Below are 27391 nucleotides of genomic sequence, written 5' to 3' on the forward strand. Positions count from 1 at the left end.
ACATAAAATCCAGAGATTAGTCCTTTATTGATATTTTACTCGAATTGTTCAAAGCAAGCCAAATTACATTTCTCTCTTGGAATGGGAGACCTTGTTTGAATAATAAGTTTAATAAGCAGAGACTTGTCGTTATCTTTGACGATCAGGGAATCGAGAATTTTTGGTATACGCGGTGCCTGAAACTCGAAAAGGGGAATGAGCCACGCGACAGGTTAGCATTATAATTTATTTAAGATTTAATAATAATTAAAATAATAATGCAGTAATTATTGATATCGGTAGCAGTCTACTAATTTCCTAAGAAAGCGACGGTATACACGTTACAATGTTTTACATAAATTAAAATAACGATCGACTTTCTTTGCGGCGCCGATTCGCGGCGTCTGTCACGTGTATACTTGCACGCATGCGTACCGATGCGATCGAGTACTCCATAACGATTCGCGCGTGTCGTTCACGATGTTCGTTCATCCGTTTCATCGTCGATAGTAGACTCAAGTACACATTTTTTTTCATATAATATTTCATATACATATATATATATATATATATATATTTATATATTTATATGCACTTTTATTTATAAGTATATGCATTTATAAGCGCGCAAATATATTATGCACGAGATCTCTCGGTGGCTGTTATGCAGCCTACAGGAACATAAAACTCGATTCTCTATCGTTAAAATTTATTATTCTCGCTAACGCGACCTATCTACATGATAATCTTGCAGAATTTCGAGGATTTCTTAACGTAGTTAAAATATTACATACGGGATTCTTTCGTCTTATTTACAAAAGAACTTGCCGGTTAGTTTTGTTTTTTTCCTTTTTTCCATTTTTTTGTTGTTGTTGTTGTTGTTTAAATATAATATATGTTTTCTCGTTACTCTGTTTTTATTTCAAAAAGTGGGGATTGTCGATAGCTTCCTTGTACCATTTTCCATTCGAGAACGCGGCGCATCAGGAATCGAAAAAACATTCACCTCGAACGGAACGCGGAAATAGAAAACGTTCTATCGTAGTTTTAAAATTAAGAACAGGTACCCGCAAGAAGAATTTTCCTCGCCTCGATAGAACCACGCGAAAAATTAAACGACGCGTGCGGAATTATGCATTTCTTCCTCTCTCTCTCACACACACACACACACACACTCTCTCTCTCTCTCTCTCTCTCTCTCTCGTACCGATAAATAAAAGAGTACGCTCGTGCACGTACATTATCGTACACGACGTGTAGAACGATCGAAAAATATCGTTACGCTACTGAGTGACTCGTGTCCCGCGAATAAATGTAATTGCATCGGAAGAGGACTTTCGTAAATTTCGAAAAATAATCCGCGTTATTGAATACCCTATAAATGCATCGTATATATAAATATTGATTATCTCCAGTTCAGATATTCATTCCACTGGGCTAGCCGGAACAATAACACTCTGATTAAACATTTGTTGCGTAAAATGCACGATCGAAGGTTTTCACAATTGTTTAAATAAATTAATGCAATACATAGAACGTGATTCTAATTCGATTGTTTTATATTAGAAAATAGAAGTTTACGACTCTGAAATAAATAATTTCGCTGTAAAATGTTAGTTGCCCCGATTAGTCCAGACGAATCGGTGAGCAAGTTCGCAACGAAATCTCGATAGAAAAGTGAAGAGTGACACGTTCCGTACCGAAAAACGCGCGCGATTTGTCCGTTGAACGTCGTAGGAAAGAACACGCACCCGAAAGGATATCGTTTTCGCATTTGATGCACCGAGAAGATTTTTCTTTCGCGCGTGGACATAGCGCGTAGGCGACGAAAAGATTTACGCGGAGCGATACACGCACGATGGACCGTTTAAACGAGACCGCTTAAACATTTCGGTTGCTTACAACTATCCAGGGTGACCCACTCCTTTCAGAAACCATTACGGATGGCGACAAATCGTTTTATTAGTTTCGTAGGAAGACTGGGAGAAAGGGTTAATTGAAAGTTCAACTTGTACAATAATCACTCTTACGCACGAGCATCGTAGATCTTACAGAGATATAGTTTATGTTGATCACAGAGAATTGTTTGTAATTTTAAAAAATATATTAGGAAGCACCGAAAATGGATTCCGCCGCTATCCCTAACAGTCATCTAAACAAGTTACGCACAGTTCCCTGAAACAATTCCGTGGTATGTTCATACGCAACCGAGACATTCGTATGTTCCCGTTCAGAACGATCCCCGGATCGGTTTGTATATAGCGTTTAGAAAAATTGAGCTGAGTCCTGTTCGACGATGCGACAGCTTGCACAAAGATCTTTCCCCATTTTACACACATTTGTACACACTTCACTCGGACACTGAGCGTTGCGTCGATCGACCATCGATCGTATAACGGTCGTAATTGACAAAAATGGGAACCATGGAAACGGTAAAGCTCTGGGTGTCATCGCGTGCGCGCAAACATGGCGTCGAGATGGAAACAAGAGAGAAACGGTTAATATATATATACATATATATATATATCACCGCGTAGCTCGCCGTATTAGAGAAAATAACACGGATGCTCGTGGCGAGAAACGCGACAGAAATGTTGATTGTACAATTTGGCAACGCGGTTTCGTGATCGACGCTGAGTTACGCTCGCGCGGAAGGAAGAGACGGGGACACGAGGACAGGAAACGATCCACCGATGGATATTCTCCTCTCCCGTGCCCTGGTGCCCTCCACGTTTCGCGCCATCTTCGATCGCGACAATTACTATCACTAATAACAACCGTGCTCGTATTACAATAGAATCATTATATATATCACAAGTGGGTGAAAATCGTCCACGCGTAACGCGCGATCGCGTGAGGTTCCATTCTAATTTTATTCTCGAGACACTACAGTAAATATCACATGGAGCGATGAGAATTTCAATTAAATACACCGCCGCGACGACGATCCCCGTACCGCGCAAGAGCGAAGCAGTTTGTAATCAGCGTTGGTCGATCGTGATCGCCGGATTCGAACAAAAAAAAAAAAAAAAGAAAAAAAAAAAAAATAACAAAAAATTCCTACAATATACTTTCAGGAGGTACGGGCTCTCGCTCAGGCGTAAGACTGATCCAACGATATAGCGATCTTGTTCCCCTTCTCCACCCAATTCCTCAGACGTCCCCTCAGCTCCTCCAGGCTCTTCGACTTCGCTTTGTTTATCCTCTTGTACTTCACGTCTTTCGGCTTCGTGACTGATCTGTGATTGCTCATTACCCTGTTGTACGTGACCTGCAACCCACCAAACCGTACGAACGCCATTTAGCAACCGATTTGAACGCTATTTCATCGGTCACTGGCAACTGTTGTGCGTTTGTTAGCGAGGAACACGCAGAATTCGCTTCTGCGTTTCTTGAAAAGGACCCCCAACGTTAGCGAAAGCGTTGCATCGAGATAGAGCAGTAGAGGATCAAAAGGAAAAATGCAACGGAGGACTCATCTATTATCGAGCAGGATGATTAATTAATTTCGTGTCTTGTTTGCAGGAGGGTCGGGATAGAAGGCTGCTTACTTGCGCCTGCTGGCTTTCATCCCTCGGCCTCTCGCTGGGTGGCGAGTCCGCCTCCTGTGCGAGTCTCTCGAAGCTACCGTAAAGATCTTGAAGCCTGCCCTTTCCGTTCCCCAAGTGTTTCGTCCGTCTTTCCTCGCACTCGGAGTTCTCCGTCGACTCGGACGGGTCCTGATTGTTCTCGCTATCGCCGTCCTCCTCCACCGAGTACACCGTCTCCAGGATTTCCGGCCTCCTAAGGAATCCGTTGCACCGTCGCATCGACGAGTATTTGCTCGACGGCTCCACCGCGTCCGACACCGACCGGATCACCGTCACGTCGGTGATGTTCGAACGAAACCTGAAACCCAAACGAGAGAACGTCTTTAACACTAGATTGCCCAAGGAAGTCATTTTGACTGCTTTTTAATTTCAATTAGAAAAACAATTATGTATATAATGACACAATTTCTTAGAATTTTGTGACTTTTTGTACAACATATAAATGCGTTTATTAATAATTTCTTATACGACCAGTTCGACTCTGTATTGAAATAACAGTTTTCATTTTTGTTACGATTATCAACACATGATAACATACAAGTACATGATAAATTGTCGATTTGGGCTTACCTAACCCAGACCTAACCCAGACCTAATCCAGATCTAATCCAGACCTAATCCAGATCTAATCCAGACCTAACCCAGATCTAATCCAGATCTAATCCAGACCTAACCCAGACCTAACCCAGATCTAATCCAGACCTAACCCAGATCTAACCCAGATCTAATCCAGACCTAACCCAGATCTAACTCAGATCTAATCCAGACCTAACCCAGACCTAACCCAGACCTAACCCAGACCTAATTCAGACCTATTGATAAATTACAGTTTCTGAATAAGCTAAAGTAGTACTTGTTATTCGAATCTTTATGCAGTGATACTTGTTCTAACAAGTTGTTTATTTTATTTCTGCGCCCTAAATTCATAATATTATAACATAATATTAAAAATTAATTTTAAACAAATTTCTTTACACATTAGTTATTCTTTCACGATGCAGTCATTTTGACTGCTTTTGGGCAATATAGGTATATACTAAGTTTCAGTCTTTCTAGTGTTAAAGAAGATTTACACAGGGCGTTCACCGATTCCTAGCTCGACTTTGAGGCTATCCACCTATCATCGATCCAGAGACTGATTCTTTAAATTTGATCAATTATTAGTCACTCCATGCGATTCCTTTGCTTTTGTTAACAGTCGAAACTCGTGAAAGATGAATTTGGGTACCGTAAAGCACTACGCTGGAAACGTGCCACATAGATCGACGATCATATTTCACGGGAGTGAAGTTGCATATGGTTAGCTAAATTTTCGACGGACTATTTGTTCGCTTTTCTCCGCCCCGAAGCAATCGTTAACAAAGTTAAAAAGCAATTTGACCGCCGGTCCTTCGCGTTTTTAAACGATAACGCGTTAAAGTTTCGCGCTACGCGAGTAGGGACGATGGTTAATATTGGAAAACGATGGCAAACTGCGTACTGTTTCTTCATCGATCTGAAAGCCGGCAGTTGGCCGGGAAAATGTTAAGGGAGACATCAGAGAGAGAGAAGATCGGGTGAAACGGGATCAGAGGAAAATGGACAATCGGAAAAATTATGGACGATCGAGGAAGCGAGCCATGGATGCCACTTAATCCTTGCTATCTTCGGAATACTAATAGCGGATATAGAAAGATAATCGCGGAAAGGATCGCGTAGAAGTAGAATTAATGCGGAAGAAAGAAGGATAAAAAAATTCGAGATGGAGAGATTGGAGAACCGTGTCGAGAAGTAGCTTAAATATCAGTACTTGAGATTTATCTTAACGAGGGAAGCGAGGGAATATTAGTATCAAAGCTGCAGGACGAATAAAACACATGTCGGAGGATGCAAACGCAATACTCGAGCAAATACGGAGGGGATTGGCGAAGAGGAATTTTAAAGATCGCCTCGAGAGAACACGCTATAGTTTTTTGGCCGTCTGATACTGCTGGTCATGGCATACGGTACTCGAGATCCTGGGTCTGGAAGAACGGACGAAAGTAGAAAAAGTACACGATCTATCTCTGTCATACTCTTCTGAATAAATTTGTTTTTCGTATTATAACGCGTGGTTTCATTTTAAAATAATATCCACGACCTTAACCCTTTGCACTCCCGAATTATATTTCGATTTCGTTACCAGCACCACCCAACGCTTTTAAGTGTTTTATTTGAAGTTTACGTTGACTAAAAAATAGGAAAATTTAAACAAATTCAATTAAATATCTGTTTCATTTACGTTACTGCTGTATTTTGTAATTTTCAAGTGTACGATATCTCTTTGGTTTGGACTTGGAAAAATGTCGAGTCAAAGGGTTAAGAAACCTTTTTTTCCTATTGTTATACACGATCCTTGGAAGGTTCCTTTTCCACCAGGTACCGGGTAAATAAAATATTTAACCAGTAAGGAAATGGAGGAAGCTCCAGAGAAAAACAAGCAATAAGAGTGATTTAATCAGAGGAGGTAACTAAGGGGGAGGTTCCGTGGAACGAAAAATGCGGAAATTAGATGGTATGGAAATGGAATAGGCGGAGGGATTAGCAAGGAAAATAGATTAAAGGAAAAAGTCTGGCAAAAAGTAAGACGCGGCTGGGGTAAGAATGGAGGAAAGGTTGTGGAATGCATGTCGAAACGAAAGGATACACCGGAATGTGTGCCAGAATGTTTTAATGGAATGGGTGTAGATGGGCGGAAACTGAAGATAGGACAAGTAATAAACAAGAAAGGGGGAAAAGGAACGATCGATGGGATGGGAGAAGCCAAGGAACAGAGAAATACGGGGGAAAACCGACGGAGAGAAATAGCGAAACAAATCAATCGGAAACCGACTCCTTGTTCTTGGCAATTGGCCGAACGATAAATAAATCTGGCTACCACCGTTAATAGTGGCCGCTGTGGTTGGGCCATATTCGTTAATCGTTCGTATAATCACGTACCAGTAAACTATCGAGCAGCTGAACGAATCCTAAAATAACTTTATCGAGAATGTTACATATGCAATATTAAAAAAAAAAAAAGACAACCCTAGATATGGAAATCTATCTTCTATCCAATATATTATTTACCAGAGTCTTTCTTAATGAACCGAGGGTCTCTAAACAGATGTGGTGGCTTCTGAAAGGAGAGTGAACCTTTATCGATCTCTGAGAGGTCCTGGGGCATAGGTGAACGAACCCGGATGGTGTCTCGAATTTGTGTAATAACAAATTCGATGCTCGACGTCTTAATTCGCGAACAACAATTGCCTCGAATTTAATGCGAAAGAGCCAAACTAATCTACGAAGATTTTAGCGAAGCTAGCCCGACTACGGCAGAAAGTTCGTCGTTTAAGAGGAATACAGGGATTGTTGCAAGATCATCCCGAGTTTATAGTTCCCAGTATCTTTCGGTGCATTGTAGAGAATAATCCGTTGCATAAACATCTCTACAAAGGTAACGCGGCAAAGGAGACTTCATTATCTATAGGACCTACGCGAAGTAAATTTGGATCACTCGGTGTTTCGGCTCAAATCCGATACAAACCTCTACTTCCATTACGCCCGGGATAGAGTTGAAAGCCCGGAGCTTAGTATGAACGCCATAATTTTCGAAAGCCTCCCCCGTACGCCTCCTACGTCCTAGATTTCGAAGCAAGCATCATCGTCGTCAATGTTACGCCAAAATTGATTAAAACGATCCCATTCTTGTTCCACGTTGTTCGATTGCACACAAGTCGCTCGAGAAAGTTGGGAGTCATAGGTAATTATACTCCTCCTTTCAGAATTAACGAGCCTCCATTACGAACTTTTCTTATCGTCAAAGGGCAACAGAGATATTCCAGTGTCTACGAAACACCCTATAGATTCGTTCTTGGCCTGGAAGGCTTTTAAAACCGTGCTGAACGTCGGACTTTTGTTATACGCCCGGTAAGCCAAAGTGGTCTGAATTCGTCTCGATGAAATATTAACGATAATGGAGTCTTCTTTGTACTCGGGGATTCAGAAGTTCTTAAATATTTAACAACCTGAACAGTGATTTGCGAGTAGCCTGAGCGAGGGAGAGCGAGTTCTATAGTAATTAAAAACTAATAAATAAACGATAAGTGTTATGTATTTTAGAGATAAGAAGTCTCTGGTATCTGTTTACCAAACTTTTAAGAAATATTTTTCGTTAGAATTGGAGTCGAACGAAGGAAATAGGAAGAAGAGTTCGAATACCTTGGCGGAGCTAGGTCGTCGGCTGTTTCCTCGAGGACGACGGCGCTGTCGCTGTCCCCCAGGCTGTCCAATCTATCGAGGGCGTCGCAAGGTGGCGAGTCCCTTGTGCCGGTGTTTCTTTCCGCCAATCTGCTCTGCAATTGCCGAATCACCCTCTGTTGCCTGAGAATAATGGACTCTCGTTGCGCGAGGCTGGCCTCGATCTCCTTCTGTTTCCGGCAGAGCCTCGACTCGAACAACAGCAGCTGCGAGGATAACGTACGTAGCTGCTCGGCCTTCTCCCTCGTCAGTCGGGCCACCAAGTCCTCCTGAAACGATCCCATTATTCTATAAACAAACTTACAACACCGGGAACTTCTCAATTCGCTAACGCGTACAGCCACGGAGACACCAAGTCCCGCCAAACGTTCATTAAAAACCAATAAATAAAAATACTTTATCCTGGTAATTACACTGGTAGAATATCTCAACCACCCAGACTCGAAAGACAAATCTTTTGCACAGTTTCAAGACGATAAAACTGGTCTCTGTTCAGCTATTAAAGAACGCGTTGTTTTCAAAGGCTAAACATTACTCACCCCGTGGCGTTCAACTACCCCGGCGACGATTAATCACGGTGTCTCGTTATCAATAGCCAACGGGGTACAGAAATTTTCGTGGAAGCTTTTTTATCTCGCGGATGAAAAGGCTCGCGAAGGAATATTTCGTGAATAGTCACGAGCTACCGCGTTACGGTCGCATAAATTTGCGGCTACGCGAGATACGCGCGGGTAATTAGCCGAAAGATCGCGTCGATAGGCGGGAAGCAATACGTACGCCGCTGCACCCCACGACCTAACTGTAATGCATCCTCACCGTAATTTGGAATTAATTAGGAGACTCGGTGGGTTTGCGCGCCGCCGTATTATTGGTACGGACTGTACTGGCAAACCGCTTTATCGCGTATGTTGCTCTTCCGTTTCAATTAGACCGAGTGTGTTTCGAACGCAATTAAACGAACCAAAAGCAATCGAACGACGTAAATAATCTACGGGCTAAATTGACGGCGAACGGCCGTCGCAATTTCGTGCTCGATACGAACGCAACATTTCGAGCAGCGCTCAAAAACAACGCTATCAACAAAATACAACAGTCCCAAGTTCGATTATTTTAACGTTTGGAACAATATTTCGTTGTAAGGTCTTTGTTTTCTCTGTCAACGCTAAATAAATATTTCTACGAAAATAGTACGAACAATTCCCACCACGGATCAATAAACCGTGATCATTCCCTTTTTATGGTTTCCAGTTATGGCGTGGTACGACCAAGGTGCAAGGATGCTCCAGAATTTAGAACCCTTAACTTTCCCAATAACTCTCTAACGTCTGGATGGTGGGTGTGATATCGCCGCGACGCGACGCCCAGAACGCTCGTCGTCAACAGCAGAACCGTCACCGAGGACTAGGATAATCGTTCAAGTTGGCAACTTCGTCGCACGCTAGATAAATGTTTCGATCCGGCCACGACGAGGGCGAGTTCGAGAAACGTTCGGCGATATCCATAACTCGAAAGTCAAGCGCCCACAATGGACATTAATACATATATAGTGGGCCTAAACTCGTAGATTTACTCTAAATGTGTATACTTGTTACTTTAACCTCGTACAGAAAATTTACAGACTATCCTGTACACAAATTTAAATTAATTTTCAATCAAATAAACAATTTATAGTCCACTTTTATCCCACATCAGTCGTCACGGCTTAATTTTCAATTTGAGAATACAGAAACAATTGTCTTACCCACCAGTAATTATACAAACACCCTGTATACAAATTTCAATTCATTTTCAATGAAATGAACAATTTATAATCCATAGGAATTGCTAAAACATCTTTGGGTATGTAGCGTAAAAGTAAATGTGAAAATAAACATAGAAGACAGCATAAATTATACAAGTGAGTATGGTCATAGGATAGAGGATGAAATGCCCTTTAAAATGAGCGTTTGTACGAGTCGATAGCGTAATTAGTTCCAGAGATATCGCGATTTTAATTTCAAGTCGATGCGGTGGCTAGTTTCGGAGATAAGAGGGTCCGAAGCGTTTGTTTACGTTCATTGACGCGAGGTGAATGAACTCGCGCGCGTAAGTAGTAGCGCGTAGTAAATTCTTGGAAACACTACGCGAAACTAGGTCACGACAGTCACGTACGTGGGGTAGGTCAGCGCGATGCACGTGCGAGCGAGAGGTCCGGCGCGCTAGACGAAGACAGAGAGAGTCGAATTAAAAAAAATTACCTTTTACATAAATTGCGATATCTCGGAAACGGAAAGTCCGATAGTCAAAAACCAAAAACCACTTCAAAGGGGAAGGTTCACCGCCGCTAACGGTGGCTCAAAAATGGATAAAGCACTGGTAGTTTCGGAACTGCGCGCGTCTAAAGTTTTAGTATTTTTAATACGCGTTAAATAGGCCTTTCCAAGCGGAGAGCGCGTGGACAGTGGAATGTAAAAAATTACCTTTCACATAAATTACGATACCTCCGAAACGGAAAGTCGGATCGATAAAAACCAAAAACCATTTTAAAGGGGAAGGTTCACCGCTGCTAACGGTGGCTAAAAAATGGATAAAGCACTGGTAGTTTCGGAACTGCGCGTGTCTGAAGTTTAACAATTTTTAGTACGCGTTCTTAGACTTTTCTAAGATAGTGGAAGCTGAAGATTCTGTCGTTTCACTTTTGTTACATATTTATTTTCCATTTACATCGTAAGCTAACCAGAATTTGATACAAAATCTTGTCTTGTCGTGAGTGCAAAGCCTGCAGATAGTAATAAGTGGAATAAAGACGTGGATAAAGGAGACTTCGGTGTTTCTAAAGAATCAGCGTTATTTATCAACGCGCAATAAAGCAAATGGCCGGCGTTGTAGCTTCCTGGAGGCAACGCGGGGGCCAACCAGCCTGAAAACCCGCATAAGCCGCGATGTGTGTCAAGTAACCAATCTGTTGCGAGGTATCTCGTTTGAGGGAATTGTTGGAAGCCGGGAAGAGAGGATACAGAAGAGCGGAATTACTCGCTGCGTGTCTCTGACGTTGCTTTTCCAGCTGTGCTTGGCCATAGGGGGTACTAGACGTCGCGAAAAGCATTTCATTGTCGTTTATAAATTCCAGCCGATTATTATGCGCGTGACGGGGGCGAGGGGGGACGAGAAACTCCGTCTCGGTGGAATATGTTGCCCGATCGAGGCTGAAAGGACCGTTCCGTGTACCTTTTTCTACGAGCCGTGCATAAGAAACGCGACCGTGCGCTCGCGCCGTGGAAGAATGCAGAGTGGCCGTCGCGTGGCCATTTCACGGGGCTGCCATTTACGCGAGACAATGCCAAGAATAATGGAGTCCTTCTTCGGCGGATGGGAAGGAAGGAAGATCGTAGTTCATGCAAAGCAGACCGGATACGCGTCGCGTTCTGCGAATATGTCGGTCGTCGTGCAGCTCTGCAGTCCAATCCCACCGAGAGCTTCCGCCATCTTACCCTTCTATCGCTCCGCTCGCGGCATAAATTTTACGACAATTACGTACACAGCTTGACGTTCGCAAATCCTGCTTCCTTATTTCCTCCAGGCGTCTCTCTTTCTTACGTAATCCATAAATATTGCAAAAATCACCAGTTTTGCAATTTCTCTAACGTGTGGAAAGTAAAAGTGTTCGGTCCAAGAACGAAGCCAAATCGTCTGTTTCGATGTAAGCCACTGGGTGAGGAGCTTTCGATTGCTCGTCGCGAGAAAGCGTGAAGCAGACAACACAACCATTTCCAGTCGCGAACAACTTCCGTCAGGCCTCGTTCGCACGTCCCTCACGCGAGCGGGTCGTTGCATCTAATAACGGGCCATTATGCCGTAATTAAACGCTTCTCGCGCTGTTTATTGGGACGTCGGCCTCTCGAGGATCTCGAGCACGTGACTGTCGCGTGCTGACTGCCTGTAACGATACAAATCATCGACAGCTCGCGTCGGTAACGAGCTTCGTGTTTGAACAGAGCGTGTAACTTCCGCGCGGTTCTCGAAAACCACGAGATTCCAGCTACGTGGATTGCTTCATCGAGCTGTAATTATTTTCTATCCAACGAGGAAAGCAAAATGTAGAAAATTATGGTCAAACTTAAATGCTCGAACGCCGCGTGCAGCTCGAATACGAGATCGTGAATTTATTCCATCGCGCGAGAGGGCGATCAGACAAGAAACAAACTGGTTGATCGAGAAACGAGCACCGGGTACCACGGCTCCGACGATTTGAATGAAACGTGACAACGAACACGAGCCAGGCATTTCGCCTTTTCTCTTTTTTTCCGCCATCCGCGATGGACATCTCGTTTCCAGAGCTATCGCGTCGCATTAATATTAAACAGGCTTTAGGGCATCTGGTGGTTGGTGGCTGCAGCGCCCGGGACCGGAGTTCAACTTATCTATACCAGCCAAGTCCCTTTAACGTCCTCAATATTAAACTCTTCAAAGTGCCAGCCCGAGGGATTCAGTTAAGGGAGACAATTCCGTATTCAATAAGCGTATCACGGAACATCGTTGAATATGAAGTTCATCGCAAGGATTATCAAAGTTTGAACGTGGGTGTGCTTGGCGCAATACAAGAATGTCGATACAATGTCGTCCAGGTTTCGACGACGAATCATTTTTACAACTTTTGATCAAATTTTCCCGCCTTCGACGCGACGCTTTTAATCGATTAAACAGCCCCTCGTTGCTCGATAGTTTATCAGCACATAATTAGTTCCCACAGATTACGCAAACCACTTAACCGCCGCGCACGAATTAACCCGGGGAATGCAGTCCGCTGGATAAACAAGCGAGATCAAGTTTAACGACTAAATTAATAAAGAAACTCGATCAAGTGGAAAGCTCGCCAAGTATAAAAATGCTTAAGAAATTCGCATCGAAGGCGAAAAATGAAAAATGGTCGAGACGAGTCGACGATAAACGCCGCTATTCCAGACATTTCTCGATTTTACGGACCAGTCGGTCCCTAAATCGTGTCCTCGGACATGAAATCCTTTAATTTATGGCGCCGTGTTTGTCACCTCGACCGCTCCAGACACCTTTGCACCGAGTCTTTTTCTCCGTTTAACCGTTTCCCCGCGTTTTGTTCTCCCAGAGTTGCTGTTTTCATTGCTCCACCGCACACACACCGTTTACCGAATCGATAAATTAATTAACGGAAACCGCAAACGCATCTCGTCGGTGGTTATTAATGGACGTCCTCGAGTGTATTTGAAAAAGTATTCCAGCATCGAGTACCTTGCTGATTTGTGGCCCGTTTGTAATCCGATGCTTTCAGCGTTCGTGCGTTGTTTCAGGCTCTGCAGGATCCGATTATTCGGATTTCCTCGAGGATATACAATATATAAGCATTTCGTAATTGCTTCATTAGCGAATGCCAAATGTATGGCTTTTCATGTTCGATAGAGGAGCGGGGAAATTATATTTTATTCGGTGAATACAGAAACACTGTTGCCTATCTGCGCGATTCGTTATTCGAGGGTCCGTCCTATTCAATCTGGTCAAGCTCCCTGGTTTTATACACGATCAAATTAGTAATACGATTCGAGGGACGCAATTAATATTTTTAACGTGGAAATTCGATCGTAGGACCACTCGTACGTGTGTATCTTTTGTTCTCGTTTTTAGTTAGAGCAGAGTGCATCGTTCGAATGCACTCGAACGGGGGCTATGTAATTCGGTGCATTGTCTTCCCCCCGAAATTCGTGTTAGCAAACGCGTTCGTGAGCATTTATTAATGTCGCGGCGCATTTAATCACGGGACAGAGAGCGTTTCAGGATGTATCTGGCGCCGAAACATCGATCGGTCGTAACCGTGGAACGGGGAATCGAGTACGAAACGTAAAAGCTCGAGAATTTGACGCACTGGTAAGTTATAAATTTCAATCGATAGAAAATATCTCCATCGACCTGAAAATAAAACCACACGCGTTATTGCATGCCAAATAATTTACTTCGCGGTCACCAAATGATTGAAAACCAAAAATCTTTTAAACGAAATAATTGCTTCACATGACTGAACTATTATAGAAGATCGAAGGAACATTGATTCCATCTATCTCCCTTCAAAGAAAAGTTATTCTTCGTGGGTGACACCGAGCTAATGACAGCAATCTTATACATCATGCAAGGGAAGAAAGACATCTCTACGTTTGCTAACTTTACCGATTCCATTAGTTCAATCGACCTCTGGTTTTTTATCAGCTCGAGTCCTCGTCGTGTCGGAACCCTTCGCGTATTTTTAGGGCCACCGACCCATCGACGCGTTGCGGACCCTCGCTGAATTTCGAGGCAGGTTATTTTTCGCTACCGTATCCGCCACGTTGAATCGTAGATCGTTCGCAGTCACGCGAAGCCAGAAACGAAATCGACGGGGGTCACGAATACCGTCTGGCCTGTCCCGGAAGCACGCGGACTCCTCTTCAAAGTTTTACCAGATAATGGTTTTAATCGGCTGCCGAGCCACCCTCGATAATTATAGATACGCCTGCATTTACCCAGCGTTCGTTAACAACGGCGTAGCTTACCTGCAATTTCAGGGTCCTCCGCCAAGCGAGCATCTGATGCGCCTGTGCCCTTTGCCTCGCTCGCAGAGCCGCTATCACCGACTTCGCCTCCTCCAGCGACGTCACTTCCGTCTCGATGCAGTCCTTCGACGGATCGCTCGTTCTTCCCTCGGTGATCGCCGACAATGGACAGCTGTCCATCGACGTCTCGTCGAAGCTGCAATCAGAATTTCGAACCGTCAGTCTTCCCTTCGAAGAGATTACGATTTTTACAAACGATATTGGACAGATGTCGCGCGATCTACTCGGCAAAAAGAGCTTAGGCATTTCGTTCGAGACGCGAGGGTAGTTAGCCCAACATACCAGAATTGCATATTAGCCCCAAATTCTTCACTAATTATTAAAGTTCCATTTCTCGTTTCTATGGCCTCGACTTTGTTACTCAACTTTGCCAGCGTAATGTGCAATTTTTATTTCTGTTTCTCCCTAGGTATATTCTGTTAGCTCAGCCTGCTCCGCGTATGGGGAATGTTTGCGAAGGAAAACCCTCCGCGGTTGATGGGGATCGTCCGGACTTCTCTGCGAGTTCCCGGGGACGTTATTAAATTACAGCTATGTACAGAATCTCTGTAAACAATACAGCGGAACCTCCAACCGGGGTTGGAAGAAAATCGAGCTCACGATTCCTGCAATTATCGAGATGGCCGATTCGATAAGAAGGTACTACGCTTGCACGGTGTACCCTAACTACCGATCGCCCATGTTTTATCCCTTGTGTAATTGTTGGTCTTTTGTTAGCAATTTGTCCCGCGTCTCGGGACTTTCCACTTGCAATCTCACTGGGTTACCTCTTACTTGTCCAACGGAATGCAACGAAATTCGCTGCAATGTCATAAATTTATTGCACCAGGGGAACGTCGAGATTGACCCCATCACCTTTGGGGTTAGAATATCGGAACATGTTCGACCCCCGCTGAGAATTATAATCGATCAATCGAATCTTAAATCTCAGAAAAATACAGGTCTACTTTCCCTGAAATTAAATGGATTTTCTATTTAGCGAACAAACATTATAAATGCATTCTTGAACGCAATAAAGTCGACTCGAAAAGGAATTCCAAGCGATCAATTGGCTGAGAAATTCTGTTTGGCGCGCTTCCAACGAGATCTCGGATTATATTATAGTTTACGTCTTCATAAATATTGGCAATGACCGTTCCGAGATCGCGAGAGATGCAATCTCCATGCTTGTAAATTCGACGCGACATTATACTCGAAAGAATTCTAAGAGGATTCCCACTGGGGAAACGATTCGGTCGTTTCAGCATTCAGAATTTCTCACGGAATGGTACCCGGTACTGTTGCTGGCGCGGATTGGCATAGGTTTTACGACGCTTCGTTACGATTCCAGATTGGAAAAGAGACTTTTTCGGAGCTCGTCCACGTTGGTGCGAAAGTGTGAAATTCCGTCCACGTAAAAATTTCTTCCAAGAACACTACGTTCTTTCTATACGTGGCTCGCATAGAAGATCCTCCAGATCCTCCTCGATGAGATTTTTAATCCCGATTCGTCGTTCGTGTCGATCTCGAACAGGTATTCGGGGAAGCGACCACAATGCAACGTTTTGTCCAACTTGTAAGCTTCTGCAAACATTCTATAGAAGTATCAGTTCGCTCTGATTCTTTGAGAAACTTTTAATTACGCTATATAACGTACACGATATCGATTCCTATACTTTCGCAAGTATTTCCATCGTTCGGAATTGGTTACGCTCGCGGCAGCAAGATTTTCAAAGTTCCCGTCCGATTTATTTATTTATTTCTGTCGTTCGAAAGCGAGCGGTGTTTCAGCCAGCTTCGAGCTCGTTCGAGGATCGCCGTGATGAAACGTAAGATGAACCGCAACGATCGATCGTGATCGCGCGCTTTCGTCGCGGCAAACCGAGCGTATTGAATATCCGGCGAAACTTCCGTAGCTTTCGCGATCGAGGACCCTGGTTTCTCCGCGCCTACGAGGATCTCCACGGCACAAACTTCGACGTTTTATAGCTTCCTCGAAGACGCTAACTGCTTTCGCCAGAATTCTGACACCGGGAACGATCCAACGAACGTACCGGAGTCCCCCGACGCATCCACGAGAGGTGAATTCTCGATTCTCTGAGACTCTTTTGGCAGGTTTTCAGATTTAAATGGCTAAACTTGAGACACAGAACTTGTAAATTTTTCTCTCGAAAGATTTTCTGATTTTACTCGGTGCCACGCGGGTCGTTGGCCTAGCTAAAGACCGGACTTAGAACGCTGGCTTTTAAGGGAACAGAGTAACGACGACATGGCGGGATTAGCCGACCTGGGGAATTCTGACTTTTTACTAGAGGGAAGCCCCCCCGGAGTCTTTTGGTTATTTTTCCTTTTAAAAGAGCGCCAGAGAACTCTCCGTTTTTCAGAAATAAATTCTTAAAAATGCATCTCCAGACGGGATTCCTCTTTTCATCAAAACGCGTTTACCTGCGCAAGCTACTCTTCCGTTCTCGATATATAAAACGAAAAATTCGGAGGGTAGTTTCACCTCCGTGAACTCTATCGTTAAGGGAAGCACCGTCGTAAATCTTCAAAGTCTCATAAAAATCCGAGTCTGTTAGTTCTCTGGAACTATTGCTCGGAAAAGCGTCTGGTCGAAAGGAGGGTTGTTTACGAAGTTGCAGATTCTATTGATAACGACGCTATACTCGATTCTATAGGCACTTGGAGGAGTCTTGTTAGCACAGGGAATACCCCTGAGAAATTTAGGCAGATGATCGTGCCGCTCAGTAATTTAACACGCTCAGTGTCCATCCACCCATAGACAATCCTGGCGTGGCAGAGTGTATTCAACTCGAGTCTAGCTGCTAAAAATTAATTCCTCAACATAAATAACACGTGCATCGACCAGCCTTCTAAACCAATAAAAAAAAAACCTCAAAGAATCTTCGACGGTACAGTTTTCGATGTTCCAAACTGCATTGTTCGATCGTGGAAATTCGCGAACCGTAATCCAAACACGGTTTGGCCCCCGCGGGACAACGTATGACGGAAAATACGACTTAATATCGCCGATGTAAATTCAAACGAACCGTATCGAATGCACGGGGCGACACGCGCGAACGCTTGTACACTTTATTTGCGGTCGATTCATATTCGAGATTAACGCGCCCGCGATTTCGAGAGTCGAGGATCGACTCGCTGGTACCACGACCGCGGCGGGGGGAAAGGGTAACGGTTTCATTTACAATTTCAGAGTACGAATTTGCATAACACAGCTGCACTGTGTTTATGGAAACCGCTGCTTTTTCTGCACGCCACCCCGGCACGTCTGTTCGCTAATTAAGTCGAAATAAATTATGCATGAGTCACGGAGTGACTCACCCCCCCCTCCCGTTCCGTTTGATGTTTCCCTTCCGCTCCTCGATCGATTCGCGCGCCGTCCAGCGACCGAGTGTTTCGCACGACGGTCCTCCGAGGCGTCGCGACGCCCGAGAAAAACGACTCGACCCTCGACCGCTGTCGTGTTTATTCATCCACGCTGCTTTTACGCTTTATTTCCATATTTACGAGAGGCGACGTCGGGCCAAACTTGCACTTGTTTACCGATCGGTTTACCGAGCGAACTTCTTCAGAGTGCACTTAAGCGGTACCAAAATGGCCGCTAAATGGTCGCCTCGACGAACAGAGTAATCGACGGTTAACGCGAAGAGACGGTGTGGTGCAGCGGTCTTTTCCTCGGTTCTGAGTGATCGATCGGTAAGAGCGAAATATGCACAATTTGTAATCGCGTGTACCTACGTCGATTTTATCGTCTCTATGTTTTTGGATGGAACGAACCAATGAATAAAATTAAGCTTCGTCTTGCAGGATAACCAGTCAACGTCTAAACTACTTTGCATACCGTGTCGGGTATGTGCACGCGATAGATAATAGAGCGAGGAAAGGGTACTAAAATATATTCAAAAAGTAGACGTTTGATACCACGAAGCTACGAAATGCAACGCGAACAATATTGAACATTCTCAAAGACGCGTCATCAATAATCCTTCTTTTATCCGAGAGTGACAGTTCCCTTGAACGTTCGCCAAAAAGCCTCGCCTCTGGGAAAGATACCTTTGAATGTTATTTTCAATTCCATTACCAGAATTCTCTGTAAACCACTATTCCCAATATCCATATTGGCTTCTGGAATTCTTCCGTTCTCCATAGCCATTATCCACAGCACTCGGCGCTATTATTCGCAAATAATAAGCGAATCTAAATTCCATTTTTCAAGACTTGGTACAAACGATTTCGACAAAGGAACTTCTTTTCCTCCGTATCAAATGCAAATTTCCTAGAAGCGAGAGCACGGAGCAGCCCATTTAACACGACGACCGGGTCGAAAACCATTAACTGCAAGGGCCCGGAGACCGAGCAAACAAAGTCGTTTCTCAGCAGCCCTGGCCCTCGACGCCATAATTCTTCCCTGAAACTGTCCACGGTGGTCGCGCGTGCATCGCGCGATTTTCCGCGCTGGTTTACGAGTCCGTCAGCCGTACGCGTTACGACTCCTGGAAATTCCTCTCAATTATCCGTTGACAATGCCGAGTCAGGCTGTTTCTTGCGCAGCCCTCCCCCGTTCAGCGGGCAAAGGGAGCTGATATCGCGAGGTACGCGTATTACGCGTACCTCGTTACTGCATCTGCACGTGTGTCCAGCTGCCAGACACCACCGAGCCTGGGCAAACCTTCACCCAGGAATTACGGCTCAGGTGATGTCAAATAGGGGCCCCCTCCGGTAACTACGAAGGGTTCTTTGAGTCGGGATCGCGATAACGACCGACTGATACCGCAACCCCGTGTATCGACCATAATGTATGCACGAATATTTGCAACAACTCTCCTCGGTCCCTCGATGACTAAACAGAGTCGGTCGATTTCTACTCAGGCTTTGTGCACGCTAGTTTTTGCAACTATACGATCCACGGAGAAACTATATTCGATAGCTACCGGTTGGAACTGGAGAAAAATGGCGTCAGAGTTCAGTTTCGTAGTATTTCAGTCGGGTCCCCCCAAGCGTGGAGCATTAACCCTTTGCACTCCGAATTATATTTCAATCTTGTTACCAGCTGCTCCCAATGCTTTTAAGTGTTTTATTTGAAAGTTACGTTAATTAAAAATTATTGTATTTTATAATTTTCAAGTGTATATCTCTTTGGCTTGGACTTGATAAAAACTGATGTCGAGTCACATTCGACATAGGAGTGCAAAGGGTTAATAAAAGGTAAAAAACAGTTTATTGACACCTACAAATGTAGTCGATTCTTCGATGACTAAACAGAGTCACTTGATTTTTACTTAGGCTTTGTGCACGGTGTTTTTTGCAAGTAAAAATAATGCACACAGAGGAACTATATTCGATAGGTACGGTTGTAACTGGGGAAAAATGGCGGCTCGTCAGAGTGAAGTTTCGTAGTATTTCAGTCGGTTCCCGCGAAGCGTGGAGCATTAATAAAAGGTAAAAGACGGTTTATTGACACCCACGAATGTAGACATTTGTCGGTGAAGCCTCTTTCCGGCTCAAGGAGGGGGGGATTCTCCATTCCTGACTCTCGAAGCGTATTGGCGGCACCAATCGATCAGACCACTTTACGAAAGAGGCGCAAGAAAGGGTACTTACTGTTGGATCCTTTCTCCTCCGGCTTTCCGGGTGAATTATCTCGATAATTTAATACGAGATCTCCGAATATCCCGCGAGAGAGAAATTGGCGTGTTCCGTGGTCGCGAATGACGGAAACGAAATCCCTAAATTTCTTCGATGTCTTTTGCAGTGTTCGGAAACCCTCGTGAGGATCGTATACTTCGCCGCCCCCGTGGCTCTAATATTAGCCTACCCTCCGGGGCATATAACACGCGTTAATTGAGACCGAGGAGAACGTCTGGATGTCGCAAACGTTGTGAAGAGACGATTCGAGAACCAGGCTCCGCAATGCGCAGTCGTAACAATCGTGAAAGGAGCTATCCGTCTTACGAGCTACCGAGAAATACGCCCAGGGTCGCCTAACGCGAACAGGGTCACCTAAATCATGCTCTTCGATTTTTTTCTCTCGTCGCACGAAACGGCTAATAAAAAGTTTGCGTCGTGGGCGGGGACCCAGATAGTTTTTGGTCGGGGAGCAATTTTCGTGAAAGAATCCCCCCCCCCCCTACCTTCGCTGCTTTCGAACCAAACAACGTCCCCGCCGTTAAAAGGTTCCGCGCGTAATAATAACCGCCTGGACGACGAATAATTTTCAGACCAGCTTGAAACGCTAATTATAAGCGGTACGATTTTCGCGAGTTTCCTTCGTGATCGTAGCCGGGGTACAGGACTAAACACTTAAGGGAATATCCGCGGAAACGGGCCGATTAACGCGAATGAAATACCGGTGCTCGTAAAAATTAAAGTTTCAGGGAGCACGAGGAATGGTCGTCTTGTGTTCTCCCCGTTTGGCTACATTAGTCCACCGTCCGACCACCGGCAGCTGCACTTAAATCCACGCGACGGCCGTGAAGACCGCGAAGTGGCTTTCTAAATACCGAGTGCTTCCCGGAACAATAAAGTTCCGTCGTGGAACGATCAATTCGCTAATTGTCTCGAGGGAGCTCTCGATCGCGCGGTCGTGGGCGAGAAAATAAATCCCGGGGAGACTTTTCAACGACCGGGGTAAGGCAAAGGGAGAGAGAGAAAAAAAGAAAACGGTTGGAAATCTGACGTGATGCGAGTTACTTTCGCGTGCTTTGTAATTGGAGCGGGAACGGACGTCGGGAGCCGCGGAGTAAAAATTTCAAAGCGTACGAAAAGTGCTTTGTTCGGCTGAAAAAGCTTGTTTGAAACGCTGCCGCGGCGCTTTTCGGAGTTACCCCCCGGGGGCGATGGAACTCTTGCAGTTTCTTGCGGGAATGAGGGGTGGGAGGGGGTGGCAGGGAACAACGGATGGAAATTATGTTTCGTCCTAGATAGTCCAACGTTATAATATCCATCGCTGTCAGCGGCGTCTGAGAGCCAGACGGGGAACCGAGGAATGCAATTTCACGATGATGTGCACGCTAACGTTCGATCGAAAATAACCAGCTGTCGGTCCAATAAATTACAACATCGAGGCTATTCAACCGCCTCGGGTTTTGCATAATTTTGGCCTTCGTGCTCTCTACCGGAAATAATAACGTCGAATCGCCGTGTAACGTTCGAAACGCGTCTGCGGTCGAGGATCTTCCGTTTCACCCCTGACGCTCGTTAACTTTCTTTTCAACCCTTTTTCTTCCACTTCCCTTCAAACTTTTGCAAACGTTCACGCACGCGTCTATACGCTCCAATTTGAAATTCTGTTTCTCATCAAACTTCTACGATCTTTTAAACACGAGAATCTAGGGGGCATTGTCTTTGGAGCACAGTTAAAATTGGCTGGCCGGATCGAGGCCGTAGTTTTTTACGTTTGCTGGTTTCTAGCCCATCAGTGCGTATCCCAGTAGTCATATGTCAGCCTCGTGCAGAGTTAATTACGACAGTTGTACGGGGAAAAGAAGTACACGGCCGTAAAGCTGCATTCGTTGACGCCGAAAAGTTTGTTCCCGTTTACGAGCAAGGAAATGGGCAAATTATCCAGGTGCAAACGGGGAACTGTTCACCGACGTTACGCCCAATATCGCAGCTGTCTTTGACAGGGCTTGAACAAGCTCTAAGTCTTCAACGTCAACGTGGCGTACACGCTATCGTTCGTAATTACTCGAATGGCCGTATCTGTTACCGTTTCGCGTTGCCAAGGTAGGACTACTAACAATTACATCGATCAGAAATTAAACGAAGCCAAGAACAATGGTTGTGATAACTAACAATTCTCCAGGAGCATAGAACGGAAGATTGGCGATCCGATTAAAAATTTTGTGGCGGCGAAAGATCACGTTCCGTTTGCTCGTGATATTTTCTGGCGACGCGCCAAAATTATTCTCGGCCTCGACCGGAAACGGTATTTTCTGGACGGCGTAAGAAAGCCCGTGGAACCGCGGGCCAAGTGGATTATGTTGAAAAATAATGTTACACGCTCTATTCGCACGGAGATAAAAGAGTATCGCAATTATTGACTCTCGCGTGATAAATGCAACGTCCTTATGAAAGTTTGCACAATGGCGGCGACCCTTGCATCGATCGAGCGCACAATGCACGAGGAACAGAGATCGATCGTCGACGGAACGCGAGCCTGAAGAAACTGCTAACCGAGGGGCAATGGAAATAGCATACTGCAGCTGCAACGTTGCACCCAACAAAAAAATTGTATCGTCGAAAGATGGCTTAGAAAGCTCTTCGACTCTCATCAAATTCAAACTATAGACACCAGACTGTAAAACTAAACCTATAACGAACAGATCGAATCTATCGTGTTTCATCTTTGGAATTAATTATTCTCTTCGCCGTTCGAGAAAAGCGTTAACAAAGCCGATCGGCAGCTACGACTCCCCAAACTTCACCGATACGGAGATATCGACGTAAGACGAACCGGCTGGATCGAAGTTAGAAGACGATGTCGTTAGTATAATTATACACCGGCGACGTACGCTTTTGGAAAGTCTGGTAAACTACGAGTTTCATTACGATAACTGGCCCGAGAGACGAAAACTTCACCCGTTCGTGGAAGAATTGCTCGACGAGACGCGATCGTAACCGATCGATCCGTACGGCTAAATATCCCTAACCGAGTTTCCGAGAACGAGGCGGGTACGTCGTTCATCCCTGATAACGTCTTCGATAACCGGCAATTTTCAAAGCCTACAATGTCGCTATTCGCGAAAGAACACGCGGTCAGTTTTAACGATCGTCGACGAATCGCCGGTGGAGGCCGATTTCGCGTAATTTCGCGTGCCGGAAATCATGCGGGTCGTTCGTTATTCCCGCGAATGGCTCGTAAAAAGGCTCCCGGTTACGATTGCGATTAACATGATCACAGAGGTTGGCCCGCAACGATCGCCTTCGAGACGCTACAAAATGGCTTATTTATCGTTACGATTGGCCTGGTTCTCGATCGCCCTCCGACCGACTTCTGACTTCGCGAACGTCCCCCCCGACCCCTCGTTCGGGTTTTCGGGCACGAGGACGCGGTCGTCGAAATAAATCACGGCCGGAACGACGCCGGATATCTCTTAATAGGACGTCGTATTTGCCAACTTCGACGGCCTCAACAAAATCGTCCTAAAACCGTCCTCCGCTATCTCGTTCCGACGGACACGTGTATTGTTTTTGCTTCGAATTGTCCGGAGAATTGCTTTGGACGGCTAAAACGGATCGGTGGGATATTTGTCTTACTCGGGTCCGGTCGAACAGCGGTGTACAATTGTTTTTTGAAAGCGTCCACGGGTCCTCGACGACCGAGATTTGTAGATAACGTGGTTTTACGCTCGCCTGCTATCAATTCGAACGTAAAGTGGGGTTTGCTGTTATTATTTATTTACAGGCAAAGAATCAACGCGTCTGACCATCACCTGCTGTTTCCACTTGCTTCGATGTATGTAAACATCGATGGCGGTATGGTATTATCTCTTTTCTCGTCGATCTTCCAACCATGTATTTCCGACCAGTTCCAAGAGATAATGGCGGTCGTAGTCGACGTTCCAAAACGCCGCTGCAAGTAGAAACAGTGCGTAATGGTCGGACGCATTATCGAAATTGTTCCCCGGTTGCGTGTTCGTCGAACGTTTCGAGACCGATTTGCACGAAATCGATGCCAAGAACGAGAAAATTTCATTTCGCGAACGGTTTAAACGGGGGCTCCTGAGGGCGAATTAACATGTTGCACTTGTTAAAGGCTTTTTTTTATAATATACATAAATAATACTGTGTATTTATTACCGACACACGTTGGAAGAAAAGTCTCGCTCATCAGGATCTAAAAAGACCAAGTTTGTCAACGAGAATTTTCGATGAATGATAAACAGTTCACAGAGAGCTTTAAATCAACACCGCGATTGTTATAAATATTGAAGCCCCAGTCTACTGTTTGCGATCGTCCCGTATGATTCGAACCCGATATCGTTTGGATCCCCGTCCGGTCGACGGTCGTCCAAATTTGATCGCCGAGCTATGTATTCGTCGAGTTTCGAGAGATCGATTCGTCGGCAAACTGGTAGTCTGTTTGCTCGCGAGTTATCGAGCATAGCCGACGACGAACGGAAAAGGGAGCGATAAAGAATGTCGCGTACGATTTTTCCGGTCGTTTGACGTGCGATCGTAATTTTCAATGGCACGACGGTCCTCTTATTTATCTCTGTGGCCCCCCCTTGAACCGCTCGTGATTGCCTTTGGTAAAAATAACAGAGCACCAGGCTTCCGTAGAATAGATTCGATTCCGAAAAGATGGGACGACGAACAATGCTGCGCACGTAACATTAAAATCGAATCGAACGTTTGTTTCTCGCTAAGAAACAGAGATGTTAATAATAACATTCGTTAAGAATTCCTGATTTAAGCGTCTCGTCATCCCGATCTCTCGGAACGAAATTTCCCAATAACATTCCATAGCGGAGTTTCCGGAAAAGAGGGGGAGAATGTATATTGATTCAGGACGAAACATTGTCCCCGTTGCATTGACGCCGACGCCGAGAATTAAAGAATTCGGCTACGTGCTTAAAGAATTTCATTATTGCAGAACGAGGCGAACTCTTTGGACGGTAGCGAGCGATAAGATCGGCCACGGTGGCGTGAAAACGTGCTGAAATACCGTGCACCGAATTAATATATTTCTATGAAGCAACGTGTTAAAGGAATTCCTGAATCAGATTAAAAAGAAAGGCCGCCCCCGCGAGGTCGAGGATTATATTTACAAATAAATGCATTCAAATATACCTCGAGGCTATCTTGGCTATTTGTATTTATAAATGTAAACGCTGTGAATTATTTGTTCCGTGCAATTATAATTAACTCCCTGTAAAACGTCGATCAGCCCCTCGAAAACGTATCGAAAGAGATTTCCTTTCGAGGGCTGGACCCACCGTGTTTATTAACTTTGCGAATCAATTTGGCAAATTAATCGGCATGCTGCGTTCCCTGGCACTGTGAATTATTAATCCAGCCGGGTGCCAGCGTTGATCATAATGCAATCGTCGCTGATTGCCACGAAATCGATCAAAAATACGTCCTTGCGATTATTAAAGTATATTGTTCCTCTCAAGCACTCCATCGACTGTGTATTCTCATATGCAATTTGAAGAATCCCCAAGGACTACGACGAGTGAATTAATTACAAGAAAAACTGTATTTCAAATGTATTTTAAATTCCCCCCAGCATTGAGAAAAGATCCAACAAGTTTCCCCAGGACGCGTGAATCGCGGGAAATATTTGACCACCAGGACGATAAAATAAATTCCAGGTTAAACGGAGCGAAGATCTATCCTAACGGCGATGGAAATAAACAATCCGGGGAGTCAAACGGAGGATCCTCTTTCCCAGGAAATCGTTTTTCCGTCCCAGACTCGAATCCGTTCACGGGTAATCCATTTTGTAGGTCGCATAACCTAACCGCGAGGACGGTTTTACGGGGTGCATACACGCCCCCCGGTCATATACATTTCGAGCACGATCTATCAATTACAACCCCTCTCGTTCGCGGGATACACGGGAAATCAATAACGCTCGATCATACACGCGGCCCGGCGGCGTTAAAAAGCTCGCGTTTCGAATTCTTCTGCCATCCGATTTCCCGCGGACTGCTCGTCGAATTAATAACGATCGTTTTTATTAAAATATATCGCGGATTGGCAATTTCGCGAAAAGAAAAAAAAAGCGGAAGAGAATTAAATCTACCGCCGTCGAGGAAATGGTTGGACGTGGGTGAACGAACTTTTCGAGCGATCTGACCGAAGATTTACCGTCGAGTATCGATTACGAGAGAATCCCAATTAAACATTTTGCCCCAGCGGCTGCTAATATGGCCGCGTGCTCGTACAATTGAATGAAACATCGTGTCTGATTCCCCTGTCAGGGAATTCGCGGGCCAAAGGGAACGTGGGGACACGCTGAAAAATAATTTGCAGTGATTAAAAACATCAATGGGAACCGCGGTTCGACGAATGTTTCGAGTTGACCCTTCGCCGGGGAACGAGCTCCATGGGCACTCGAGGTCTCTGACCAGTTGAGGATTTACCCTTCGCGGATATTCTCTCTCTCCGACCTTTCGTTGCCTTTGCGGACCTCTGGGTACTCGCTTATCTTGTTCGGCTTCGCGACGACACCTATTCCACTCCTCTCGACTCTTTCCACCCACACTCTGCGCCTCTAATTCCATCAGGCGCCCGGGTCCTCCCGTTAATCGCGCATCTTTTCTTCCGAAGTCGTCGAAACGCCGACGCCAGGCGTTTTTTCTCCGCTCGTTATAAACCAAAGGTTGGCGACCTGCCATTCTCTGAATTATCGCAGCATCGATTTATTTCAATCGCCATTTTTGCCGCGAACCCTCGAATATTAAAAATATGCAACTTATATCGGTTCTATGCAGTAACATAAGTTTTATTTTATCCATAGAATTCTGGCACCTAGGAGCCTTGAAAGGCTGCCAACACTTCGTCTTCCCCTTGAGATTCACCGACGATTGGATTCGTTAATACAGGCCATTCCTCAGAGCCAATTTAGAAGGTCGTCCCGAAAGATTTATCTACGAGCTAGTAGATCTCGCGGAGATTTCTTCCATCTGAAAACCCTATTCGTTTGTTAATATTTCCTCCCCGACGCGTACAAAGGTGAAACGTTTGAAATTGAACAGATCTCGAAGACAATGCGCAGACGTTTGCAAACTTCGACATCTTAGACAGCCTTTCGAACAGAACTCGCGTACGCGTGTCGTTTCCGCCTTTGAACCCCTCGACGCTTCAGACACTCTCGTTTCGTGCTCGAACCGCCCTCCAAAATCGACGCAAATATTTGCCAACGAAAACACATAAGTTGAACGTTTGAGGGACACTCGTCGTGTTTACAATACCCCGGCGACAGCCAGACTCCACGGGGGACACGGGATGAGAGATCTCGTC

General features: G+C 45.0%; 1 protein-coding gene across 3 annotated transcripts in view; it reads right to left on the reverse strand.

The window, feature by feature from the left end:
- Positions 1-473: 473 nt before the first annotated feature.
- LOC122398268 overlaps positions 474-27391 on the reverse strand; it is a 104081-nt gene continuing 77163 nt past the window's right edge. For all 3 annotated transcript variants that reach the window (XM_043397979.1, XM_043397981.1, XM_043397980.1), the window contains exons 2-5: positions 14360-14555; positions 7788-8095; positions 3531-3867; positions 474-3250 (exon numbers count right to left, since the gene is read on the reverse strand). In XM_043397979.1, the coding sequence (XP_043253914.1) occupies positions 3074-3250; positions 3531-3867; positions 7788-8095; positions 14360-14555 (1018 nt within the window). In that variant the 3' untranslated portion in view covers positions 474-3073. The remainder of the gene's footprint in view (positions 3251-3530; positions 3868-7787; positions 8096-14359; positions 14556-27391) is intronic.

Source organism: Colletes gigas, unplaced genomic scaffold, assembly GCF_013123115.1.
Source record: "Colletes gigas isolate AHSC1104 unplaced genomic scaffold, ASM1312311v1 Colletes_gigas_Sc00011, whole genome shotgun sequence".
Classification (NCBI taxonomy): Eukaryota; Metazoa; Arthropoda; class Insecta; order Hymenoptera; family Colletidae; genus Colletes; species Colletes gigas.